General features: G+C 40.5%; 4 protein-coding genes across 5 annotated transcripts in view; 1 reads left to right on the top strand and 3 right to left on the bottom strand.

The window, feature by feature from the left end:
• LOC130222040 (NACHT, LRR and PYD domains-containing protein 12-like) overlaps nucleotides 1-26,216 on the bottom strand; it is a 417,646-nt gene that overhangs the window by 119,006 nt on the left and 272,424 nt on the right. The window lies entirely within an intron of this gene.
• LOC130222140 (gastrula zinc finger protein XlCGF8.2DB-like) overlaps nucleotides 1-26,216 on the bottom strand; it is a 197,884-nt gene that overhangs the window by 23,071 nt on the left and 148,597 nt on the right. The gene's annotated exons all lie outside the window — the stretch shown is intronic.
• The window catches only part of LOC130222066 (oocyte zinc finger protein XlCOF6-like), a 97,787-nt gene that overhangs the window by 13,269 nt on the left and 58,302 nt on the right, over nucleotides 1-26,216 (bottom strand). The gene's annotated exons all lie outside the window — the stretch shown is intronic.
• Nucleotides 3,474-18,079, top strand: LOC130222047 (NACHT, LRR and PYD domains-containing protein 12-like). Its single transcript, XM_056454667.1, has 7 exons — nucleotides 3,474-3,531; nucleotides 13,989-14,267; nucleotides 14,639-16,457; nucleotides 17,030-17,203; nucleotides 17,311-17,484; nucleotides 17,622-17,795; nucleotides 17,902-18,079. Exons 2-7 carry the CDS (start codon nucleotides 14,009-14,011, stop codon nucleotides 18,077-18,079), a joined length of 2,778 nt encoding a protein of 925 aa, XP_056310642.1. The 5' UTR covers nucleotides 3,474-3,531; nucleotides 13,989-14,008.

The following is a 26,216-nucleotide window of genomic DNA, read 5'->3' on the forward strand; positions in this document are numbered from 1 at the left end:
ACGATCTAAAGGATGACACAACGGCAAAAACTATACATTTAGACAAGTATGTTTTAAAACTATTTTAGCCACACAAAGCTAATGTAGACTGTTCTTGTTTATGAATGGGTTTATATGCACGTAAGTATTGTTCAGCCACTGAAAACGTCCGGCAAAAAATTGGTTATTTTCAAGTTCATGGAGTACCTTTTACAGCATCGATGATATAGTCGGGTAAATAGACCTGAGCATTCGTTTAGTTGTTCAAGTGAAAAAGAAGATGAAAACAAGCGATGTTTGAGGATCAGCAAGCACAACTGAAAATGAAAAGTCACTTGTTGTCTTGGTAATTTAAATGTATGTGTAATGTAAACAGATGACAGGATATTTCTGTTTTTAGCTCCTTTTTTCTGGTCTAATTTTTATTTAGTTTAATAACAAAACATCAGTAAATGTGCTCTTCCGCCTAACCAACTTTATTGAGGTAAAGTTTGATTTATATTCACACATTTGTTCATTTTTGAACAGTGACAGCATGTGACAGTTTTGGGGAAATATAATTCTCGCTGGACTGTCAACAACTACGCTTGATAAAGTGCGTGTCTCTATAGAGTTTTGTAACTTGTGAATGACATGATCTAGTGTTATATCTAATCAGTGTACGTTCAATTGTTCATGACTTAAGGAGGCATTTTGGACATCAGGGGAGGGTTGTAAAATTTCTAGGGTATTGTGATAATGCTAGCATTCTAGCAGATCTATGGAAGCCCGTTCCCGCCACTGAATCAAAAAAAAAATTTTGAAAAAAAAAAACAAACAAAAAAAAAAATAATTAAGTCAGAATTCTGAGTTATAAAGTCAGAATTGCGAGTTATAAAGTCAGAATTGCGAGTTATAAAGTCAGAATTCCGAGTTATAAAGTCAGAATTCTGAGTTATAAAGTAAGAATTGCGAGTTATAATGTCAGAATTCCGAGTTATAAAGTCAGAATTCTGAGTTATAAAGTCAGAATTCTGAGTTATAAAGTCAGAATTGCGAGTTATAAAGTCAGAATTCCGAGTTATAAAGTCAGAATTCCGAGTTATAAAGTCAGAATTCCGAGTTATAAAGTCAGAATTCTGAGTTATAAAGTCAGAATTCTGAGTTATAAAGTCAGAATTGCGAGTTATAAAGTCAGAATTGCGAGTTATAAAGTCAGAATTCCGAGTTATAAAGTCAGAATTCCGAGTTATAAAGTCAGAATTCCGAGTTATAAAGTCAGAATTCTGAGTTATAAAGTCAGAATTCCGAGTTATAAAGTCAGAATTCCGAGTTATAAAGTCAGAATTCTGAGTTATAAAGTCAGAATTCCGAGTTATAAAGTCAGAATTGCGAGTTATAAAGTCAGAATTGCGAGTTATTAAGTCAGAATTGCGAGTTTTAAAGGAGTTTCCTGTTATGGCGATTGGCCATAAATGAAGTGTTAAAGACTCTTTCTTTATGTTCTCTGCTTGTGATGTGGTCTGGATTCGCAGCCCAGTTTACCAATAAAGGCCAGGAATGCACAGTATTTGGTTGACACTTTTACTTAACTGAAATATAAACTAATATAACCCTTTTAGATTTAGCCCTTTATAATGTCTATGTACGATATGTCTGCAGCTCCCAAGTATACACCATACGAGGGCACTCTTGCAACATGAAACAAATAACAGCTGCGATAAATCATATAATTGTTACACATATAATAGATAAATAGTAATGAAATCCTAATTTTAGACATTTGGAGGAACCACACAACCTATAGCTAGTTTCAGGCGCTCTGTTTAATGCTTTATAATTGCTATTTAGACCAAATGGTAATAATTAAAAAAAGAACAAATCCATACGAATAAATAGATAGCCTAGTTCAACTATATATTTCCTTTTAGAAAGCGTGATAAACATTAAAAAGTCAGATATAGGCTTTATGTTGTGATTATGAGCTAATGTGCATGCGTCTTTAAAACTCCATTTATGGCCAGTCGGCATAACAGGAAACTCATTTGTAACTCGGAATTCTGACTTAATAACTCGCAATTCTGACTTTATAACTCGCAATTCTGACTTTATAACTCAGAATTCTGACTTAATAACTCGGAATTCTGACTTTATAACTCGGAATTCTGACTTTATAACTCGGAATTCTGACTTTATAACTCGGAATTCTGACTTTATAACTCGGAATTCTGACTTAATAACTCGGAATTCTGACTTTATAACTCGCAATTCTGACTTTATAACTCGGAATTCTGACTTTATAACTCGGAATTCTGACTTAACTCGGAATTCTGACTTTATAACTCGGAATTCTGACTTTATAACTCGGAATTCTGACTTTATAACTCAGAATTCTGACTTTATAACTCGCAATTCTGACTTTATAACTCGGAATTCTGACTTTATAACTCGCAATTCTGACTTTACAACTCGCAATTCTGACTTTATAACTCAGAATTCTGACTTTATAACTCAGAATTCTGACTTAATTTTTTTTTTTTAAGGTTTTTTTTTGTAAAGTGTTTTTTTGTTTGTTTTTTTTTGATTCAGTGGCGGGAACGGGCTTCCAAACAGATCACCTACTGCACCTTTAATTAGAAACTAACAATGCAGCTGCTCATCGAACACTCATGCTTCAGCAGCTTCATAAGGATTTATGCCTGTACAATTTAATGGGCATCATAGAGAAGAGCAGGGAAATGTGTCACAGCCTATTTGTTGTGCAAGGTGGCGATGACAAGGTGATTAAAAAAAACTTTGTTAAAATCCAATGTTATAAAATATTGTACAGCACAAAAGGACTTCAATTTTGTTCTTTCTTTGCTACATTTTGTTAGGTAATGTCTGCTTTTCTGTTTTTCTGGCATGTTCTTTAGGTGGACTCCCATTACTTAGTCTCATATCTTTGTCCAAAAATGAGTGAAGGTGGAACTATAAAACACACCAGAGGTCAAAATCCTTAATCACTTTCAGAATTTTCTTATGGAGAATGAAGGTAAGTTTTTATTTATTTAAAATGTCAATTAATGCAAATTTAAAAGTTTATTATACTAGTCCATTGTTACGAACCCTTATTTATCAACACAAAAGAATTAATCCATCAAGGGAACGCAACATAAAGAGTACACTTGAATTAAATTGTCCAAAGTTTATTACAACCAAAACAATCAAACAAATCATTCATCACAACTAAGTAAGAATGAGTAAAGAATCAAAAACTCACGTTCTCCAACAAATATACAACACTAACCTAAGACTAAACAATCTAACAATTAACAAAGCAGATCAAAGTAAGACTTAAGGAAAACAAAACAGTAAATTAAAGAAATAAAAGAAGCTTGATGGCTGGCTGTGAAGTCTTCTCTCTCCGCTTAATGTTGGTCCATATTTATAGCCGATTTGCAACTCACCACAGGTGTGCAAAGGTGGACTCTAGGAAACAAACAGTGAGTGACGTAATGACACACACACCCAAGCACAGACAGGCTACAGCCGTAACAGGAGGAACAGAAAGATCTGCAGGCATTATTTGAGGTGAGAGTTTGCTTTTTCTATCATCTATGAGTGTCGTCTGATTATCCATCGATCATCTCTTTGTGTTCTGAGACTTTACTGCCGAGTTGAAGTAATCTTGATGATTTAATCTCTACCTTTTAATGTCGCGTGTGTTTCTGGAAGAGGATCACAGAAAGCAGGAAGCTTCTCATTGTGATACTAATATCTGTGTGTTTATGAATGATTTGTGTGTTTATGAGTGATCTGTGTGTTTATGAATGATTTGTGTGTTTATGAGTGATCTGTGTGTTTATTAATTGTAAGAATGGGTTTTAAAACCACAGCGGTTCGAACTGTAGTTCTACCGAATGGGCAGTATTAATAGCTAAAAATGTGGGTTGATATTATGTGATCGTATTGTATTGCAATATGGAACAGTTAAGTGTTGATGTTAAATCAAAAGTAATTCACAAATACTTGAAAATGAAATGATTTAATGACAATAATTCTCTATGGTTACAACTAAATTAAGTACAAAATAACTGTATAAAATTATCAAATATGGAATGATAAAACATATGATATAAATTGTACCCAGTTTAAATGTAAAATTAAAGTTACCAGAGGTAGAAGGAGAGACACAGGGGGAGGGAGGGAGAGACAAAGAGAGCAGGCCCAGAAGTTAGCCTGATTGCAGTAGAGTCAGAGAAGACTACAGAGGAGGAAAGCAGACCAGGAAAAGAAAAGAGGCAGAGCAGCATTTTACCACCTATTTTGTATCTTTCTTGACCATGTGACTAAAGCCCAAATGTTGAGACATTCAAACTGACCAATCAACATGTGACCACATCGTAAAACCCCCAAAGTCCACACGCCACGCCCTGATCCTATCAGTATCTGCCTTTGGAGTCAGTATGGACCTTCTTGAGTCAAAAATACATGTTTTGTCATGTAAACAAACGCATATAATAATTTAGCCTCTTACAGTGCCTATGCTCCATCCATTGAGACTGAATGTATTACTAATCCTGGTTGTAGGCTACGGAAACATCAGCCTAAACAATCTACTAGATTTAAATGATTTCAGGAGATATTCGAGTTAAACTACAATTTTACATTTATTTGTCAGGCAAAGATAATCCATTCCAATTTACATAATTAAACAAAATAAGCCAATCAAGATTGTACAACATCAATTACTCAAAGATACATTTAAGAGATTAATACCTAACCATGTAGAAATACATTGCAGCATATAAGTCCTGATGCAGAGCTCAGAGACTTATACACTGCAATGGGGCATCCTGACTACAGGATCCCACAAAAACTTCTCCACATCTCCCTGAAATACTCAATTCACCATAAATTCAAGACAATAAAAGCTTCCCATCAACTCATGACCAGGCAAGAGTCTTGGTGAAGACCATTTTCCCTGGAGTGGAGCATCTGGCAAAGATCTTATCAAAGTCAAAACCCAAATTAACTGATATAAGGAAGATTGTAAAATATTACAGTGAAATTAAGACCACTTTACTAATCACACAGAGACATTTAAAATGACACTAAACATGAATATAGAGCCACAAGATAGACCATATTAAAAACTTTCTATTTTAAAACTTTCAACATTCTGTGTGGATCTGCTCTGGTGGAGAAGGTAAAGTCCAGGGCAAAGAGGGGGGCTCAGGATGCATGACCGAGACAACCTGAACAACTGGTTTCCTACCTGATCATCTTCTCAGATTAGAAAGCTTATTGTTTTAGTGTCTGACCATTCTCATGGTCTTGTCTCATGTGGAGTTCAATAACAGTTTTCAGGGTTTAATATAATGGAGAGATATAGCCATCCTTACAACATTTTAATAAATATTTAACAATTTAACCTTTTTACATTTAATAAATGTAGTTTTCATGAAATGAATAATTTTCCTTAAAAAGATATGAAAAATTTTTATAAAACTGACCCTGAACTTAGAGGTAGAGTAAAATGGGACACAACAGTATAAATAAACCCGCTTAACTTTGGGCTAAAATGTGTTATTGTAATGTGTGTTACTAAGATTGTACCAAGAACAATATTACAAAAATGTATAAATGTGAGTATATATATATATATACACTCACACACACACACACACACACACACACACACAAAATCAAATTTAGTTACATCACAATTGTAGTTTTTAAATTGTCAGTTGTATTAAAAAATGTTATGCTGAATAAAAAGGGTAGGTATTACAATTACTGTATATTTGGCTTTTGACACATTATTTAAAATACTGTATGTGGCAAAAAAATACAGTTTGATGGGGCCAGTGAAAATTTTGGCAGGGCAAGTAAAAATTGGGCCAGTAGAAAAAAATCCTTAGCGTTGAACCTTGTATGTACTTGGATAACGATTGAGGTGAAGAGGCTCAGGCGGAAACAGAAATCCAGCAGAGATGTACTAATGAAGAGAATTAGGCCTATGCTAGAGTCAGAAAATGTCAAGTAAGAAACGCAAATATAGTGACAGTTACATTGGTTTCGGGTTTACATGGATTGGAAAATCCAAATTTGCAATGTGTAGTCTGTGATGAGGTTTTAGCTAATAGCAGTCTTAAGCCCTCATATATGGTCCAGCACTTACAAACAAGACACAGCTACTTTCAAGACATGCCTGTAAGTTGACTCTGTGAAAATTGTCAACTTCATAAAAGCTCATCCATTAAATTCACATATTTTATTACTTTTAATTGCATATACGGAAAATATGTGTATTTAGTTATTTTAGTTAAAAATGTGGAGTTTCATCGGAGAAAGAGGTGCACACAGCAAAAAGTTTGGGAACCACTGGTCTAAGGTAAGAGAGTAACAGAGAAAAATCCTGGCTTTCTTTATTCCACTTTTGTGCAATACCCCAGTCAACAAATTTTCTTTTGGCCCAGATCTGGCCCAAATCAACAGCTAAGATGTGGCCCAGATCAGTTAATGTTCCCTGGCCCAGAACTGGCCTACATCCTTTTAGCCAGAACTGAACCAAAGTAGTGCCACAACTCCACCAAGCTTGAGCCAAGTAATACATTTTTATGTGGCCCAGATATGGGCCTTGTATTCAAGATTTGTAAGGCTGAGTTCTGTGGCCCTTGTGTGGCCCACATGTGGCAGACCACATATATTACCTGAGTAAACCACACAACAAAAATTACAATCAAATTTACTTAAATAAATGCAAATAACATTCAGATAGAACAATTATTGAACAAAAATGTGGACAAATAAAGAGTTAGAAAACATTTTACAACATACAAACAGAAATATACAAAATATAAATAATTGTTAGATAAATATAATTATCATATATTTGATGCAAAGATGATATAATACACACATAAATACATGTAAATGTACATTTAAGTATTAATATATATATACACTACCGGTCAAGTTTGGGGTCAGTCTGATTCTTATATGTTTTAAAATAAGCTTCTCCTGCTCACTGAGGCTGCATTTATTTAATAAAAAATACAGAACACATTGGAAAATTGTGAAATGTTATTGCAATGTAAAATAACCGTTCAAAAGTAGTTTATCATTTAATTTAAAGAGCCCATATTATACATGAAATAGGGTCATATTTAGGTTGTAAGGGTCTCCAACAACAGTCTAATATGCATGCAAGGTCAAACAACACTTTGATGGTCTTATAATCTGCATTTATTTTTACCTAATTATCCCAGCGACTCCCATATGAATCGTTCAGTGATTCATTTGTTCCCAAACCCCTCCTCAGCGCGAAGCTAATCTGCGCTGATTGGACCGATGACAGCCTGCTGCGATTGGTCGACAGTGACAGGCTTCAGCGTGAGACAGAGTGAAATGCACAGCTGCTAATCTACAATATAAAAGTAGTCACAGTGCATACACGCTTCACAGTGGATTTTGGCTGCCAGTGGGTGAATGTAAACACAAACGATGGACTAGAAAATACTGACGACGAACTATTTTATTGAGCAAAAAGTCCAAGAACTGGCGAGGAGATCTCCTAGCCTCCTAGTCACAGTCTTCTTACTCTTTTCACACACACACACACACACACAAAGGGCCTGCGCGTCCATAAATGAGCGGCTGAATAGAGAGGGCGCGGCGCTCAGTTATATCCGCGAATACCCGTGCGTTACACACACACACACACACACACACACAGGGCCGGCGCGTCCATAAAGGAGCGGCTGAATTGAGGCGGCGCGGCGCTCAGTTATATCCGCGAATACCCGTGCGTTGCACACATGAGGAGACACACACACACAGGGCCGGCGCGTCCATAAATGAGCGGCTGAATTGAGGCGGCGCGGCGCTCGGTTATATCCGCGAATACTCGTGCGTTACACACACACACACACAGGGCCGGCGCGTCCATAAAGGAGCGGCTGAATTGAGGCGGCGCGGCGCTCAGTTATATCCGCGACTACCCGTGCGTTACACACACGAGGAGACACACACACACAGGGCCGGCGCGTCCATAAATGAGCGGCTGAATTGAGGCGGCGCGGCGCTCAGTTATATCCGCGAATACCTGTGCGTTACACACACGGGGAGACACACACACACACACACACACATTACTTGACCGTTGCATGTGTGTAAACAGCTGACGATCCGTAATCAAAGCGGCACGCGTCGCGTTTTCAACGTGGCTTTACACGCGATATGAGAATATAAAGAGTTAACCTGATACAGTACACACGGTTACAAGTAACAAAACACAACTAAATACATCATTTGCAAGCTAGAGTAAACGAGGCAATAATTTTAATCGCACATACTTACACTGGTGAAATGGGGGTAGAAGTTGATTCATGATCCACTGATCCATGTTCTGACAGTCTATACTGATCCTTCCTTTAACAAACTGATGAAGTCTTCTTTGAAAGCATATAGTTTTCAGAAGCACTCAGAACTGCTCAAGGCTGGGCTATATTGCTGATGTTTCCTCTTTAATTAGACTCAATAATATCCATCTGCACAGCGTGACTTCATTCGACCAGTGTCTGTCTGTGTGTGTGTGTGTGAGACTTTTTTTTCTGTTAGTGGGCGGGGCCGCAGGTTTCAAATCTCCCGGGTTTGCGCGCCCAACTACTTGTGTTTCGTAGCTGCGTCATCGCGAAACACCTAATGACTCGTTATCAAGACGACTCGTTTGAAGCACTATGAGTCGACTCTTTATAGATGAATCAATAGTTTTAAACACTGTACACTTACAGATTTAAGCCTTAGCTGGATATTTCACTTCACTTAGAGCTGTGTTACACACTACATAGAAGGGCATTTTCAAAAACCCATAATATGGGCTCTTTAATCATTTATTCCAGTGATTTTAATGATGAATTTTCAGCTTTGTTACTCCAGTCTTCAGAATCACATGATCCTTCAAAGCAGTTATTTATATTTATTTATTTATTTATATTTTTTTTACATTTTAAATGCAGACTTGATGAACAGCATCATGTTCTTAAAAAAAAAAAACGTGAAAAAAAACTGACCCCAAACATTTGACCAGTAGTGTATATGCATATTCAGTGTTGGGTAAGTTACTTTAAAAAAAGTAATAGATTACAGTAGTAAAACGTAAATAGATTAGTAATGGATAACTTCATGTAAAAAGAAATCAGATTACTAATTACTTTACTTTGAAGTTACTTCTAAAACATATCAAATATATCTATAAAATACTAAATAAACTGCAGCTCTTTCAGTAATTTAATATTCACTAAAACATTACAGTGGGTCGATCACAGCAGCTTGACATATTCAAGACATAAAGAGTTCACCCAAAACTTAAAATTCTCTCATCATTCACTTCTTCCAAACCTGTTAGTCTTTTTTTTTTTTTTTTGAACACAAAAGAAGACATTTAGAAGAAAACTGGATACCTGTAACCACTGACATCCATATTATGAAAAAACACTGCAGTGTTTCAGTGTTCTGAGTTTGTCTGAGGTAATTACTCTACTGAAATGTGTATATTCCATACAAAGCCTGAAGCTGATCAGTCAGTTATTGCCGCGTGACTCGTGGTTTTCAACTGGGTGAACTTGGGAAATGTGAGCGCGCACAATATGTAATCCCAATGCAATTTTGCGCGTAAGATGAGATATGTGAACGGCTTAAGCAGCTACACTTCTCTTCATATTCAGAACACACCTTTACTCCCAATCCCGCAAAAGTCCAATTTAGCCTGTTTAGGGTGAGTTGGGCCACCGTGTTTCTGGGTGCCACAAACCTTTATGAGTTTCTTTCCAAAGCTAAACACAAAAGAAGATATTTTGAAGAAAGCTGAAAACCTGTAACCACTGACTTGCATAGTAGGAATAAATACTACTGAAGTCAGTTGTTACAGGTTTCTAGATTTCTTCAAAGTATATTATTTTGTGTTTAACAGAAGAAATAAATTAAACAAATGAAGGAAGAGTAATTAATGACAATTAAATTTCTATCTAACAAAAAACTATCCTTTAAAACAATCAAAGCAGGGCTAACATAGGTTAATCTTTGAAAACCAAACTAGTTACACATGCAGTAATATTATTTTTACATATATATATTTGAGCAGCTTAATAACTTCTAAACTTTTCACTCTTATTTCTTTAGGATTAACACTGTAATTATGTTTGCTTTAAATCTATTGTATAAATTTAATATAAATGAACATACTGTGGTCGAAGTGACGATTGCAGAGATTACATTATCACATCGCTATGAATAATTGCTTTTTAAGTGCTGTCATTTTTGTTGTCCAGTTTGAGTAAAGGTCTCTTCTTATCTTGAGCTGAACACAGAAGAGCTGAAAACTGTCTGCGTTACAGCGCCACACTAGTCAAACCAGGTTATTGAAGTCAGTTACATTACATTTAATGATATCAAATGGTCATTAGACAACAAAAATTTGTTGATTCATAAAAGTTTGCTGTTGAGTTTCGGCTTTATATTGTACAAAATCGTTATTCCTATATTGTTAGTCCATTTTACAATTAGAAGACACTTTATCTATTGGCTTCCACTATCATGTTAGGCCTAATGGACAGCTTTTATTTTAAACCTTACTAAACCACACTGAAACGTGACTGAACATTTTCACAAATTGCTATTTATCTATAATAAATAAACTATTTTGTGGTCATTGGAAATTGGCAATTACTTTAATGGCAACATTAATTTAAACAGCAAACTGTTGGAGCGCTAACGTTATGTAAACACCACGTTCAAAGAGGAAAATACTATTTAACTCAACGCATTTCTTAATTAAATGAGTAACCAATCACGCAATGAGTAACTTTTACAGATAATGATAAATATTTAAGTAAATGACTTTAAATGCCAAATTATCACTTACCTGAAGCAAATGGCAGGCGGGAAGAATGTTAAGCTCGCAGGGTAGACTTGGCAACTTCAGCTAGAAGTCAATGTTTACCAATGTCAGCCATAGCTGAACCTTACAAGGATCTTATGTGTTTTTTGGCCCACAAACTGCAAAAGGAGCTGTGAACCAGAAGAACTTTCTTGCCTATTCTGAATGTATGGCAAACATATATGGTAATAATCTGGCCCATATCTGTTCAGCCATGCCATACCTCAGCCACAAGTGCCACCTATCACCCAGATTTGGCCCAAATGTTCTTGCTATCTGGAACCCCTCTGGTCGGCGCCTATTAGGCCTTTTGTTTTCCCTGATGTTTACTGCCTTATTGTTTGTTTTCTCCCATCATGGAGTTTTCCTCTGTTTAAGACTTTTGTATACCTTAGAGGAAAAACCTCAGTTGAGTGTTTGCTGATAAGTAATCAAGTTATTTGATATGTATGGCTTAGTGTTACATCTCTCCAGTCTCTACTCCAGAGATCTGGGTTCTAGCCTGGGGTTTGACAATATTATTCATCATTTATGAAACACTTTAAACAGCCTTTTATTGAGTACGGTCTGGATGCAGAGCTGGTGCAGATGCAATATGAGCTGCATCCAATGCTTTTTAATGGGTTCACCTAATCCTACCCCTAACCCTACCCCTCACAATGACGTCACTGACTCCATTGAGTGCATTGTGTCTGACATTGCATTGCAGAGAAATGCAATCTCAGCTTGCATCATAAAGGCTGCATCCAGATACTATTGAGTTTATCCAGCAGAGCTCAATTCCAACCTCATGTTTAATTCTAGTTTTAATAATGAAAGTTTATTTGCACGCCTGTGTTCTTTGTACAATTTTGTTATAATAGAAAACAGTTTAATTCTCTGAAATGGCATAGTCTGGAATGTTTATATTTTCCCTCTGTAACCGGCAGATGCTCAAAGACAGGCAGCAGGCAGAAGAAACAATAAAACAAGGCAAGGGTCGAACACAGATAAACTAAGCACAGGAAACGCTTAGAAATGATACAGGGTGTAATCAAAACAAGACTCCGCAAACTCAGGTGGCGGCTCTGGCCATTAGTGGGACTCAGGTGGTGGCGCTGGCCATTTGTAAGATTCATGAGGATCTGGTCCCCACCATTCAGAGAATTCAAGAGGATCCGGCGCTCACCATTCCGGGAATTCAAGAGAACATGATGCCTGCCATGCAGGGGGTTCAAGAGGATCTGGTACCCACCGTTCAGTGAATTCTGGAGGATCTTGCACCATATTGGGGGACTCAAGAAGGGGATCTGGCAACTCTGGAAGATCTGGCAACTCTGGCAGTTATGGCAGTGATGGAGGATCTGGCTGCTCTGGCAGTGATGGAGGATTTGGCAGCTCTGGCAGTGATTGTGGATCTGGCAGCTCCATTGCCAGTGGGTCTTGCTGTCCTTGTGGCCATGTGTCACAATAGAAAAAAATATTTTAATTCAGAGAATTCTGAGCATATACAAGTACAGCTGATGAGCTTTTATATTATATTAGTTGGCAGTTTTTTCAGTGTTCACTTTTTTAATCATTTTACAAAATTGTCAGAAAAAAGGACACCAGTAAGGTACATTAAATTTAACTGTACCGTTTAAAGGTCCACAATAGGCCCTTATTTTGTACCTCATATGAATTATAAGATCTAAACTAGATACCAGTGATGGGCATTTATACCTAAGAATGTAGTATGCCAGGGTCTTTTAACAGTGGAGAAATGTGTGTGATTATTCACTGGTCTCACCTGTCATCTAAAGTCTTTTCTAAAACTGGTTTTCTTAGTTTTATAAAATGGTTGTGGTTTAACCAGTTGAACATTTAAATAAACACTCCTCCATGATGATACAGGAAGAAAGATTACAGAGCTTTTGTTCAAGACACCAGTTTGGTAGATGAACAAGAAACATCTACATTATTCCTGGTTAGGAAGAGCCACTTAAAGAGCCCCTATTATACATGAAATAGGGTCATATTTAGGTTGTAAGAGTCTCCAACAACAGTCTAATATGCATGCAAGGTCAAAAAACACTTTCATGGTCTTATAATATGCATTTATGTTTACCTAATTATCACAGCGACTCCCATATGAATCGTTCAGCAATTAATTTGTTACCAAACCCCTCCTTAGCGCAAAGCTAATCTGCGCTGATTGGACTGATGACAGCTTTGTGATGGCATTAGATGCGAAATGAGAATATAAAAATTTAACCTTATACAGTACAAGCGGTTACAAGTAATAAAACACAATTAAATACATTATTTGCAAGCTAGAGAAAACGTGAAGGCAGCCATTTTAATTGCACTTACTTACAATTGTGAAATGGACGAAACTGATCCATGATGCACTGATCCATGTTCTGATATAGTCTCTTACATCAATAGTCTTTTCTGATCCTTCCTTTAACAAACAGCCAATGAATACTCCATTGTAAGCTTGTAGATTCCAGAAGCACTCAAACAGCACAAGGCTGAGCTATAATGCTAAGGTATTTTTGCAAAAATAAACCTCATTCACTGACTATTCACAGTTTCATCTTTGGGTAGAGAAAATAGCATTAACTTTTGCTTACACTTTAAATAATATCCAGCTGAGCACAGCGTTGATTCAACCGGCGTCTGCTACAGTCTTTGACTTCCTCTTTTTCTTTGCTACTGTGCTAGTGGGCAGTACCGCAGGTTTCAATTTTCCTGTGTTTGCGCGCGCAACAACTGGCCGGAGCTTAAGTTCCGTATCCACGTCATGCCAACGGCTAAAGACTCAAGACGATTCATTTGAAGTACTAGGAATCAACTCTATTATAAATGAATCGATATTTTTAAACACTGTCCACTTTTAGATTTAAGCCTTAGCTGGATATTTCACTTCACTTATAGCTGTGTTACACACTACATAGAAGGTCATTCTTAAAAGCCCATAATAGGGGCTCTTTAAAATAGTGACAATCAATTTTCAAAATGTAGCTTTTTTTATATTTCATGTTTATACTCAGAGGTTCATTTCATCATTTAATTGATAAATAAACTCTCAGGTCCATATGTTACTAGTGAAACTAATTCAGATGTTGTTGCTCTTGTCCTGTAGCTGTGAATGGGTGAAGCACAATGGCAAATGTTAAACAGCTGCTCGACAATACACTCAATGGACTGTTGGAAGATGAACTAAAGAAGTTTCGGTGGCGCTTAGTGAATGACCATAGAGATATTTCAAAAGCCAAAATGGAGAATGCAGACAGATTGGATACAGTGGATAAGATGGTGTCATGTTTTGGACCAGAAAGAGCTGTGAAGATCACAGTGGACATCCTGAGGAAAATAAACCAAAATCAATTGGCTGAAGAGCTGGAAGTAGCACAGAAGCAAGGTATTGTTTAATTTCCTGTCAAACTTTACAAATGTGATAATTTGATCCTTTGTTTTTATCAATTCAAATCCTTTCTGTTAAAACCCTGTCCTAGCAATGGTTTTTGAGTCAGACGTATTATCATAACATTTATTGCACTGCTATTTAACCAGATGAACAGTCTTTAATTCAGCATTTCTATGGACGACAGTGATTGTCAATCATAATGCTAATGCATATAAATGGGTGCCTGCATTTCACATTATCAACATTTTTATGTTTGTCTTAGTTCATCTAAATTTGTTTATATGTGTAATTGTTCTTTTTTCATAAAGGGAAGCACGGGGCATAAATATGTTTTACTTTAATGTTTTTTTCTCTCTCTTGTAAAGGTGCAGCTTCAGAGAACTGTAAATCTCCTTCTCTTGATTACACAAACATCAGCCATGAACTAAAAAAGAAATTAAAGGAGGACTATGAGCAGGTATTGGTTGGTAATTCACAGACAGGTTGTCAGAAGTACCTAGATGATATTTACACTGATCTATATGTGGTGGAGAACGAGACTGGAGGAAGAGAGAATGACCATGAGGTGATACAGATGGAGTCAAAACACAACCAACAGACAGCCAAAGATAAACCACTCAAGTGTAATGACATGTTTAAAATTCAGCCTGACACAGGTCGACAAAACAGAAGAGTCCTGACACTGGGGATCGCAGGAGTGGGAAAAACTGTCTCTGTCAATAAATTCATCCTTGACTGGGCTGAAGGAAAAGACAATCAGGAAATAGTCTTCATATTTCCACTGCCGTTCCGTAGACTGAATCTGATTAAAAAAGAAAAGTACAGTCTCATAGGTCTGCTTAACAAGTACTTTAGCAGTGCTGGAAGACTGAGCTCTCTTCCTAAAAAACAAGGTAAGGTCATGTTTATCTTTGATGGGCTGGATGAATACCGCTTTCAATTGAACTTTAAGGAGGATGATGAATTTACAGATGTTGATAAGGAAATGACAGTGAGTGAGATAATAACAAATCTCTTAAGGAGACAGCTTGTGCCCTCTTCCCTCATCTGGATCACATCCAGACCAGCGGCAGCCAGTCTGATAGACCGAAACTACATTGATCAGGTGACAGAGGTGCGAGGATTCAATGATGAGCAGAAGGAGCAGTACTTCATCAAAAACAGCAGTCCTGAGGTTGCTGGAAACATCTTCTGTCACATCAGGAAATCCAGGAGTCTGTACATCATGTGCCACATCCCCGTCTTCTGCTGGATCTCTCTCATTGTTCTACAGCCTCTGCTGGGTCAAGAGAGCAATGACAAAACACCCACAACTCTCACAGAGATGTACACCAGCTTCTTACTGTCTCAAAAGCAACAGATGAAAGAAAAATACAGCAGCAATTCTGAACCTGAAGCCAATGCTTGGTCTTTTGATGACATTGTTCTGAAGCTTGGGGAACTGGCCTTTAAACAGCTGGAGGAAGGAAAACTGATTTTCTATAAAACAGATCTGGAGAAGTGTGGCCTAGATGTCAAGGAAGGGTCTGTGTTCTCTGGATTATGTACTCGAATGTTTCAGGAGGAAAACCCCATTTCAGGGGAACAGGTTTACAGTTTTGTACATCTCAGCGTTCAGGAGTTCATTGCTGCTCTCTATGTGTTTTTTACTTACAACGACAAGAAAACAAATCCATTACTTGATTCCAGGAAAAAGGGACTGACATGGAAACTCTCTAAAAAAACCTTGTTTAAACTTCATGAGGCTGCAGTCAAGAAGACTTTACAAAGCAAGAATGGACACCTGGACCTTTTCCTCCGGTTTCTGCTGGGTCTCTCTCTGGAGTCTAATCAGAGCAACCTGAAGAAGCTCCTGCCACGACTGGAGCTCGAAACTGGGAACATCAAAGACACGACTGACTATATTAAAAAGAAAATAGAGAAGGCGAAATCAGCAGAGAGGACCATCAACCTCTTCCACTGTCTGAATGAACTGAATGATGACTTTGTGGAGGAACTCCAGAAGAGTCTGAGCTCTGGAAATCTTACAGCACAGGATCTGTCCTCTGCTCAGTGGTCGGGTCTGATGTTTGTGCTCATGATGTCAGAAGAGACTCAAGAGAAGTTTGAACTGCAAAAATACAGAAGATCTGATGAAGCACTGATGAGGCTGATACCAGTAGTCAAGAACACCAGAAGAGCACTGTAGGAGTTTTATGTATACATTTATGCTATTTTCACACATTGATTTGCAACACATCTGCAACCCATGAGTCATATGCATACAATGCAAAAACAGCACAGACTATTTGTGCTTTCACATCAAATATGTATTAATGATCACCTGCTGTATACAATATCAGTTTTCCTTAGGTTTACTCCATTTTCAGACATTCCCTTCAATACTTTGGTTCTCTTTTTACACAATACAATAATATAATCTCTCCTTTCTGTTACATTTAAATGTATAAATATAGATGGTGTGGTGATAGCTCTAATCTCTTAACATGAGCTTGGAAAAAGGAGATAAAAATATTAAGCTTTTATTAAAGATAACTAATGATTAATTATCACACAAAACTGAATTGTTAGCTAAAGGATACTTTTATGTTTATTTTACAGCCTTTGATTCTCCCTTAAATTCATTATTTAAAGAGTCCATATAGTGATTTTTACCTTTGCTCAAACTAAAACACACCATTCAAATGTTTTTGTCTCTGCTCTGGATTACCCCTGCTAGATGAATGCAAAATCATTATTTCTGTTTTTCCACACAGGCTACAGTGGTGTAATCTCACTGTTCAGTGCTGTGAGAGTTTGTCTTCAGCTCTACAATCCTCAAACTGTGTCCTGAGAGAGCTGGACCTGAGTAACAATGACCTGCAGGATTCAGGAGTGAAGCTTCTCTCTGATGGACTGAAAACTGTAAACTGTAAACTGGAGACACTGAGGTCTGAGTTCAAACACCTGATTGATTTATTGATTATAATTATTATTTACATAAAGTGAATGACTAAAAATTACGTTGTAAATTTTATTTATTTTTTTTATTTCTCAGATTTGTCATGTGTAAACTCACTGCAGATTCTTGTGAGAGTTTGTCTTCAGCTCTACAATCCTCAAACTGTGTCCTGAGAGAGCTGGAATTGAATAACAATGACCTGCAGGATCCAGGAGTGAAGCTTCTCTCCGATGGACTGAAGCAACCAAACTGTAAACTGGAGATACTGAGGTCTGAATTCAAACACCTGATTTATTGATTGATTGATTGATTGATTGATTGATTGATTGATTGCTTATAATTACCATTTACATCAAGTGAATGACTAAAATTACATTGTAAATTTGATTTCTTTTCTTATTTCTCAGATTTGTCATGTGTAAACTCACTGCAGATTCTTGTGAGAGTTTGTCTTCAGCTCTACAATCCTCAAACTGTGTCCTGAGAGAGCTGGACCTGAGTAACAATGACCTGCAGGATTCAGGAGTAAAGCTTCTCTCTGATGGACTGACGAGTCCAAACTGTAAACTAGAGACACTGAGGTCTGAGTTAAAACACTTGATTGTTGATTGATTCATTATAATTATTTTTACATCAGATGAATGCTAAAAATTACACAAATTTGATTTGTGTTCTTTTTTTTCTCAGATTTGTCACATGTAAACTCACAGCTGCTTCCTGTGAGAGTTTGTCTTCAGCTCTACAATCCTCAAACTGTGTCCTGAAAGAGCTGGACCTGAGTATCAATGACCTGCAGGATTCAGGAATGAAGCTTCTTTCTGATGAACTGAAGAGTCCAAACTGTAATCTGGAGATACTGAGGTAAAAAATGTTTTTTCCATAAAATAAATGCTGCCACCTTTTACTTTTACATTGTGAAATGCCTCAAAGTATGATGGGGTGAGAAAAAAATGCAGCCATGTTTTTTAATTTTATGATTATTCATAAATGTGTGTATTTCTTATTTCATGTGTGAAGTGAAATCAAATATAAGAAAAGCTGTTGGTTTATATGGCACCTGTATTTACAAGATATAATATTGCTCTTAAGTGTCTGAAATTTCTGCTCAAAACATCATTCATTCATGTTCCTTGGAATTTTGGGGGCATGTCTAAAATGAGCTGTTTTGAGACACTCACTTAAAACAATAAACAAAAATGTGTCTGATGTGCGTCTCACTGGCACATCTGTGACTAAGACAGCAAGTTTTCGTAATGTATCAAGAGCCACAGTATCCAGAGTAATGTCAGCAAATCACGAAGAAGAACCACATCCAACTGGAGAGAAGAGGAAGACACAAAAGGAAGCTGTCTGAAAGTGATATCTGGGTCCTTACACTGATTGTCTCCAAAAAACATAAAACCACAGCTGCTCAACTTACTGCAGAATTAAATGTGCACCTCAACTCTCCTGTTTACACCAAAATTGTTGGTCTGGAGCTCCACAGGGTCAATAATAATTGGCCAACTGCTTACTCGTGCCAATGTCAAATGCCTTTTTCAATGATGCAGCAGCCAAAATCTTGGGCTGCGGATAATGTGAAACATGTATTTTTCCCCTTCGGGAGGGGAACTTTTTAATGCTATGTGAAAAAACTTCCACTGTGGGGATTTCGTCCAGAAACCAATCATCTGAAAGAGTATGTAAACGGGCCAATGAAATGCCAATGAGTTGGCAGCTTCAGCTTGCGCAGCTGATGCTAGCTCATTGCAATCATTTTGGCAATATAAGCACAGCGTGTGCAAATCATATAATTCTTTTTCGCTTCAGAGTCTTTCACGAAGCTTCTTAGAGAATCATGAGGGTTCCTCCAACTGTACTTCAGAAAGTCCATGGAGAAATAAGAGCCAAAACTGGAAAGCCACTACGATGCGTGTTTACGCTGCCGGCCATCTGAGCTGAGGTATCTTTCTGCCCGCTGCCTGGCGATAGCGTAGCAGGTCTGACTTGGAGATCAGCCTGGCCTCTTTCGCACACTTCACCTCTGTCACGTTATTCAACAGTTTGTTAAAATAAAGACGAGATCAGCTTTGTGCTTGTCAACTCTGTTGTTGTCATTTTTATTCTCCTTCCTCCTAACTCTCCACCCCCTCTTAAAGAGACCCATACCAAATACATCAATAAACACAATCCCTCCACATCTCCCCTTATAACAGCACTTGAAGAAAAAAAAAATAAAGCAAAAAAAGTCTATTAGTTGGGTTCCCAATATTACTTTTTAACTTTACCCAGACATTACCACAATTACCAAAAACTGAACTTGTGGTGGGTCAGCTTTTACTGAACTAATAGTGAAGTAAGTCATTATCTTTTTTTCTTCTCTAATTGTGTAGAACCCACATTTGCTCTCTGGAATTTATAAGTCCAGTCTCTGTGGTTGGATCACTGTCCTTCCTGAACGTGTTTTGTATGCTATGGGAGTTTTGACAGTTTGAGCTGTTGACGGCTCTACAGAATGTTCCCCTCCTTTTTCTGTTTGCATATTTACACTAGGCAGCAGCAGCTGCTGCACCGCTGCAAGACTCGCATCGTTCTCACTCATTGTGCTCTCCACACTCTCTACCGCTTCACTTCTGACACCATGTCATGTTATTCAACAGTTTGTTAAAATAAAGACGAAATCAGCTTTGTGCGTGTCAACTCTTTTGTTGTCATTTTTATTCTCCTTCCTCCTTAACTCTCCGCCCCCTCTTAAAGAGATCAATACCAAACACATCAATAAACACAATCACACCACAACCTCCATCTCCCACCACCTTGTGACGCATAGCTCTCAGCAGCGATCTCAACTCCCGCTTTATGGAAACCATGGCGTGCGGGGACAGACAGGAGGTTGGTGGAGGTGTTTTTGCGATGTAATCGAGAAACTGACCGGTGTGTTTGATATATTGATGTTGTCGATTCAACCATGGAGAAACGCCCGAGTATATATACCCACGCCTGAATTCGGGCCGGCTTTTCCAGAAAGTGAAGATTACTCAGCTCCATCAACCCGTACACCATGTAAGCCAAGAACAAGCGGATATGTGCGATCTTTGTGGATGTATTATTACGGAGCTTCGGGGTCGGGTCGAGGAGAAAGTCAACTTCTGAGAGCAGACACACTCGAATGACCGCCTCGATGCTTGTTTACGCCACAGGCCGCACGTGCATGATCCGGACACCCGCGTCTAGACACACGCCGAGGGAGGCGAGGCCGAGTGCACCCAGATACACCCTGGGACCTGGCGTGATTCGTCTGGACACCCGCGTCTAGACACACGCTGAGGGAGGCGAGGCCGAATGCACCCAGAAACCCCCTGGGACCTGGCATGGCTCGTCCGGATAGATTTCCATATTTTACACAAACAATGCCGCTCACAGTCAAGACAAATGCAAAGGAGTAATTTTTTTGTTTATTAACACGTCTTTGCATTCAGTTCTCCGGGCAACCCTTCTACGATTTGAGCTTTGTCTGCATCTGCTGGCTGGCCGTCCGCTTGGTTCCTCTCGCCTCGCTGGATACCTACAGCAAGGACAGACACAGAAACATTGTTAGCCTACATTAGTGCACTCAAATGGGTAACAAGGACTTAAACACACCCGTGGAGTATCGCCTCCCTCTGGGTTCCATGGTCATGACCCATAAAAGCCGATAACTTCATCCTGTCTTCCCCAGTGTGAGCGTACTTTACCTGGGTTAGAAACAGAGCCAGTAGTGGGTAGAGTTTCAGAACTACGTGGAATTTCGTTTCAAAAGCTGGGAAAGGGAATGCCATACATACGTGGGCTGCCATGGACAAACTCACGTTCGTAAACTTAAAAGGGGGAGGGGAAACAAGCCGTGAGAGAAGGTTCAAATCTGGGATCTTGATTTACCCCAGACAGGGGTGGGAAACTTACGTTGATCATAACAGCAGAGCCTTGCTTTGATCAGTTCTTGCAGCTGTAAATTTTGGATCGAGGGCTGACTTTCAATGGATCGCAGCGACGGAGCTGCTCTACCACGGATGACACCCTGACCCAGAATCAGGTCGTCTACAAGTCATTTAGCACCGGGTTCCCCACAAACATGCGGTGCACGTACCGGAAGAGGGGCAGCCCTCGTACGGCCACAGCCCGGACTGAGGGCAAACCCCGGCTGGCTATCCCAGGCCAATCGAAGCCCCACAGTGCTGCGATATCAATACGTTTATGGGGATTAGAGGCGCTTAGTCATAATCCCACAGATGGTAGCTTCGCGCCAGTGGCTCCTCAGCCAAGCGCACACACCAAGTGTCTGAACCTGTGGTTCCTCTCGTACTGAGCAGGATTACTATTGCAACAACATGGACATCAGTAGGGTAAAACTAACCTGTCTCATGACAGTCTAAACCCAGCTCAGGTTCCCTATTAGTGGGTGAACAATCCAACGCTTGGTGAATTCTGCTTCACAATGATAGGAAGAGCCGACATCAAATAGCGACGTCGCTATGAATGCTTGGCCGCCACAAGCCAGTTATCCCTGTGGTAACTGTTCTGACACCTCCTGCTTAAAACCCAAAAAAGCCAGAAGGACCGTGAGGCACCGTTTTCGCGGTACGTACTCGTATTGAAAATCTGGCGCTTGACACCGGAAGCGGGGAAAGCCCTGACCAAGAGCCGCCCAACCTAGTATTGGCATTTCACCAGCGGCGGGTCCGTAGGGGTGGCCTCCCACTTATTCTACACCCCTCATGTCTCGTCTTCACACTGCCAGACTAGAGTCAAGCTCAGCTGGGTCTTATTTGCCCGCTGATTCTGCCAAGCCCATTCCCATGGCTGTGGTTTTGCTAGATAGCAGGTAGGGAGAGTGGGAATCTTGTTCATCCATTCATGCGCATCACTAATTACATGACGAGGCATTTAACTTCGTTTGGGATTGCATCTCACACTCTGTTATTGAGCCAGGTGACGTACCATGGGACACCATCTTTCTGGGTTTTAGAGAGCCCATCTCTCATACTATTTGAACATAACGATTGGTGATTGTCTGTCCCGACTATCTCTAGTTGAGATACTCCAGCATACTTACCTCGCCGCATAGTTGGCAAGAATGCATGGCAGGATTCCCTCTTTCCTGCGTGCCCTTCTCGTGTCCTTCGGTTCTGTACCCACCTGCTGACAGGATCGACGGTCCTGGCATGGCCCTCCCCATCTATCTCGCCAACCTGTTTGGAGAACTGAGACAAAGCAGTATCAAGTCAGAGGAGTTTGCATGGATGGCCAGGGCACTTACCTAATCCATGTCTTCGATCTCCCATGGCTGCCAAGAGGATGAAGATCCCGGATGCAATATCAGGAGTAAGCATCGGGCTTCTCCTTTAAGGCTCTGCGAGCTCCCCAGGGCCTCCAGATCATCCACAATTTTCATTGTCGGGTGGGGCAGAGTATTGCCATGCCGTTCAGGTTTTAAGCTTTGCTGCATTGCCACGGTCTCCACCCACGACCGGGCAGTTCTCTATAACCAAAGGTCAAGGCTCGCACTGGCTGCAGAATCAACACCTTCTCCTTACTGAGGTCTTTCATTGGCTTGTTTTTCAGAGCCTTTTGTTGCAATGTTGGAACAAGCAGACTTGGTGTCCAGGACAGGCCTGTCGCCCCTCTAAATTGATTCCAGCCTGGCCGCGACGCTCATTTCTATTGCCGTTTTGGCCTCTTTGTCAGTTACCATTCCCAAGAGAGCCATTAATGCCTACACCCTTTGTTAGATAGATTTCCTCCAGCTCCCTTTTGGCAGCCTCTCTCTTGGTCCATTTCATTCGCCCCACACCCTGACAGGGGGATGTTCCCTGTGCCTTTGGCTAACACTCTCGGCCTTCTGAGTCTGACACAATTCAGTGTTGAGCACTGGGACTCGCACTAGTGGTACCGAAGAGTTGATAATTGGGAGACCTATTGCGTCAATTGCTGTGGGCTAAACCTGGTGAGAAACCGGTGCTTCATTGAATTTCGTCACTTTGACATTCAAAGCACTGGGCTGAAGTCAGGACTCGGAGTCAAGGTTCACTGTAAGCATCTGGGTATACCAATTCTAGTGTCATTCATTATAGTTACTTGTTACTCATTTACCTGCACCTCTTTGAATTTCTTCACTTTGACATTCAGGGCACTGCGCAGATTGACATCACATCCGCCGCTGAGACTGCAGCTCTGCACAAGACGTTTGGCCAGCGGAGAAATTAAAATGATCGTGCCCAACTGAGCCTGGTTTCTCTCAAGGTTTTTTTTCTTCACTTCCGCCAATTAGTGAAGTTTTTTTTTCCCTCTCCGCTGTCGCCACTGGCTTGCATGGTTCAGGATCTATAGAGCTGCGCATCGTTGGATTTGCTCTTCAATATTTGGACTCTCAGTAGTGATTATTAAACCACACTGAACTGAGCTAAACTGAACTGAACTTAAACACTACAAATTGAACTACACTGTTCCTATTTACTATGACCTTTTATGTGAAGCTGCTTTGACACAATCTACATTGTATAAGCGCTATACAAATAAAGGTGAATTGAATTGAATCAATACCCGCCGAGGGCCTTCGTGATGCTTTGTTTTAATTAAATAGTCGGATTTCCCTGGTCCGCGACAGTTCTTTTTGTCAAATAAGTTTTTTATTTGGTTATTGAATAAACTTACAATAATCACAGATTCCAGAATTAGTTTTCTGATATGCACACATCGAATCACACAACCCTAACCAACCAATCCCACAACCCTAACCCCCAAAAACCTTGACCTGAACCTTGGCTTGTATCTGACCCCTGCTCTGAGCCAGAGTTGATCCAGGCCTCATGCACCAAACCCATGGCTGGAAATGGAGGCCCTTAGGGTGGCCACTTGGTTCGAATCTGACACCTGGCCACCCCTGCCATCAAGCGTTTAAAAAGTCCACAAAACTACACCTTTTTCATCAACTTGATGGCAGGTCAGCGATAAGTGGTGGTAGGGGAACAGGACCTCCAAGAGGTGCGGCCCGGCATCTGGGCCCAAAAAGCCCCGCACCGCACCCGACTGAGCTTCACGGACCTCAAGTCCTAAACCTGGCACAAAAATATGCGCGGAGTCAACAAAGTTCGCATGATGAGCTGAGTCATCTATCGGCAGGGTTGTAAGACCGTGAATCTCTCACCTCCAGCTCCACCCCCGTGCAGAGGATCTCTGTCACGCCGCTTAGATTACTCCATATGAGACTACTTCAGCATTGGATTCACTATCGAGTCCCCAGACGCGGATGACACGCGGGCACACACTGGGAGACTGTCACTGCGCTGTGTCGCCGCGCCCTCAGCCCCTCTAGGACAGGCGTCCAGATATATTGTCGTTTCGACAGATGCTTCCAGCACGGGCTGGGGGGCCGTGTGTTGCAGGCATGCAGCTGCAGGTCTGTGGAAAGGAACCCAGTTGCATTGGCATATCAATTGCCTAGAGCTATTGGCAGTGTTCCTCGCTCTTCGCTGTCTTATACTGGTGCTGGAGCGACAACACGTGCTGGTAAGGATGGACAGCACGGAGACGGTGGTGCATTTCAACCATATAGGGGTATCCGCTCTCGCCGCATGTCTCAGCTCACTTGCTGTCTGCTCGTCTGGAGTCATACGTGGCTGAAATTGCTGTGCACCATTCATATTCCAGGCAAGCTCAACCGTGCAGTCGACGCGCTCTCACGGCACCCTTACGTCCTGGAGAATGGAGACTCCACCCTAAGTCTGTTCAGCTGATATAGGCACGATTTGGAGAAGCCCAGATTGATCTGTTTTTTCAGATTGAGCTCATTTTTCCTTGCTCATTGTTTTTTCGAGGGCTCTCTCAGCACGCATGCACTGGCCAACAGCTGGCCTCGGGGCATGTGCAAATATGCGTTTCCCCCAGTGAGCCTGCTCGCGCAGTTACTGTGCAAGGTCAGTGAGGATGAGGAGCAGGTCTTGCTAGTTGCTAGTTGCTAGTAGGAACTCTCCCTCCTCACGACGGCCCTCCCCTGGCAGATCCCTTTAAGAGAGGACCTACTCTAGTTAGACCTACTCAGGGACAGGGCACCATTTTGCAGTCTCGCCCCGATCTTTTTAACCTCCACGTGTGGTCCTTAGATGCAAAGAAGACCTACCAATGGCGGTGGTTAATACCATCAATCAGGCTAGAGCCCCCTCAACGAGGCAAGCCTTTTCCCTGAAGTGAAGTCTATTGACTGAGTGGTGTGTCTCTTGCAGAGAAGAGCCCTGAACTTGCCAGACCAGCGTTGTGCTTTCTTTCCTTCAGGAGAAACTGGAGAGCAGACTGTGGCCCTCCACACTGAAGGTTTACGTGGCTGCCATCTCCGCTTACCATGATGCAGCGGCTGGCAGCACCGTGGGAAGGCATAACCTCATCCTGTTCCTCAGAGGTGCTCGGCAAATGAATCCACCCCTCCCACCTCTCAAGCCCTCTTGGGATCTCGCCCTCGTTCTCACGAGCATGCATTGAGATCCATTCGAACCACTCGACTCAGTATCTCAGTATCTTCTGTCCCTGAAGACAGCTCTGCTGGTCACATTGGCAACGATTAAGAGGGTTGGGGACCTGGAGGAATTTTTGGCCTGTGACTCATGCCTGAAATTCGGGCTGGCCTACTCTCACATTGTCCTGAAACCCCGGCCAGGATACGTGCCTAAGGTTCCTACTACACCTTTTAAGGACCAGGTAGTGAGGCAGACCCAGCCCTTTTATTACTGGACCACACTCAGAGCTTTAGATCATCTGAGCAGCTCTTCGTCTGTTATGGTGGTCGGCAGAAGGGAAGTGCCGTATCTAAACAGAGGTTGGTCCACTGGATAGTGAAGGCCATCTCCTTTGCTTGCCAAAGCCAGAGCGAGCCGAGTTCCCCAGGAGTTTGAGCGCACTCCACTCGGAGTATCGCATCCTCTTGGGCGTGTGCACGCGGCACCTCTCTAACATACATCTGTAGAGCTGCGGGCTGGGCGACACCTAACACATTT

Source organism: Danio aesculapii, chromosome 4 (genome assembly GCF_903798145.1).
Source record: "Danio aesculapii chromosome 4, fDanAes4.1, whole genome shotgun sequence".
In the NCBI taxonomy this organism is placed as follows: domain Eukaryota; kingdom Metazoa; phylum Chordata; class Actinopteri; order Cypriniformes; family Danionidae; genus Danio; species Danio aesculapii.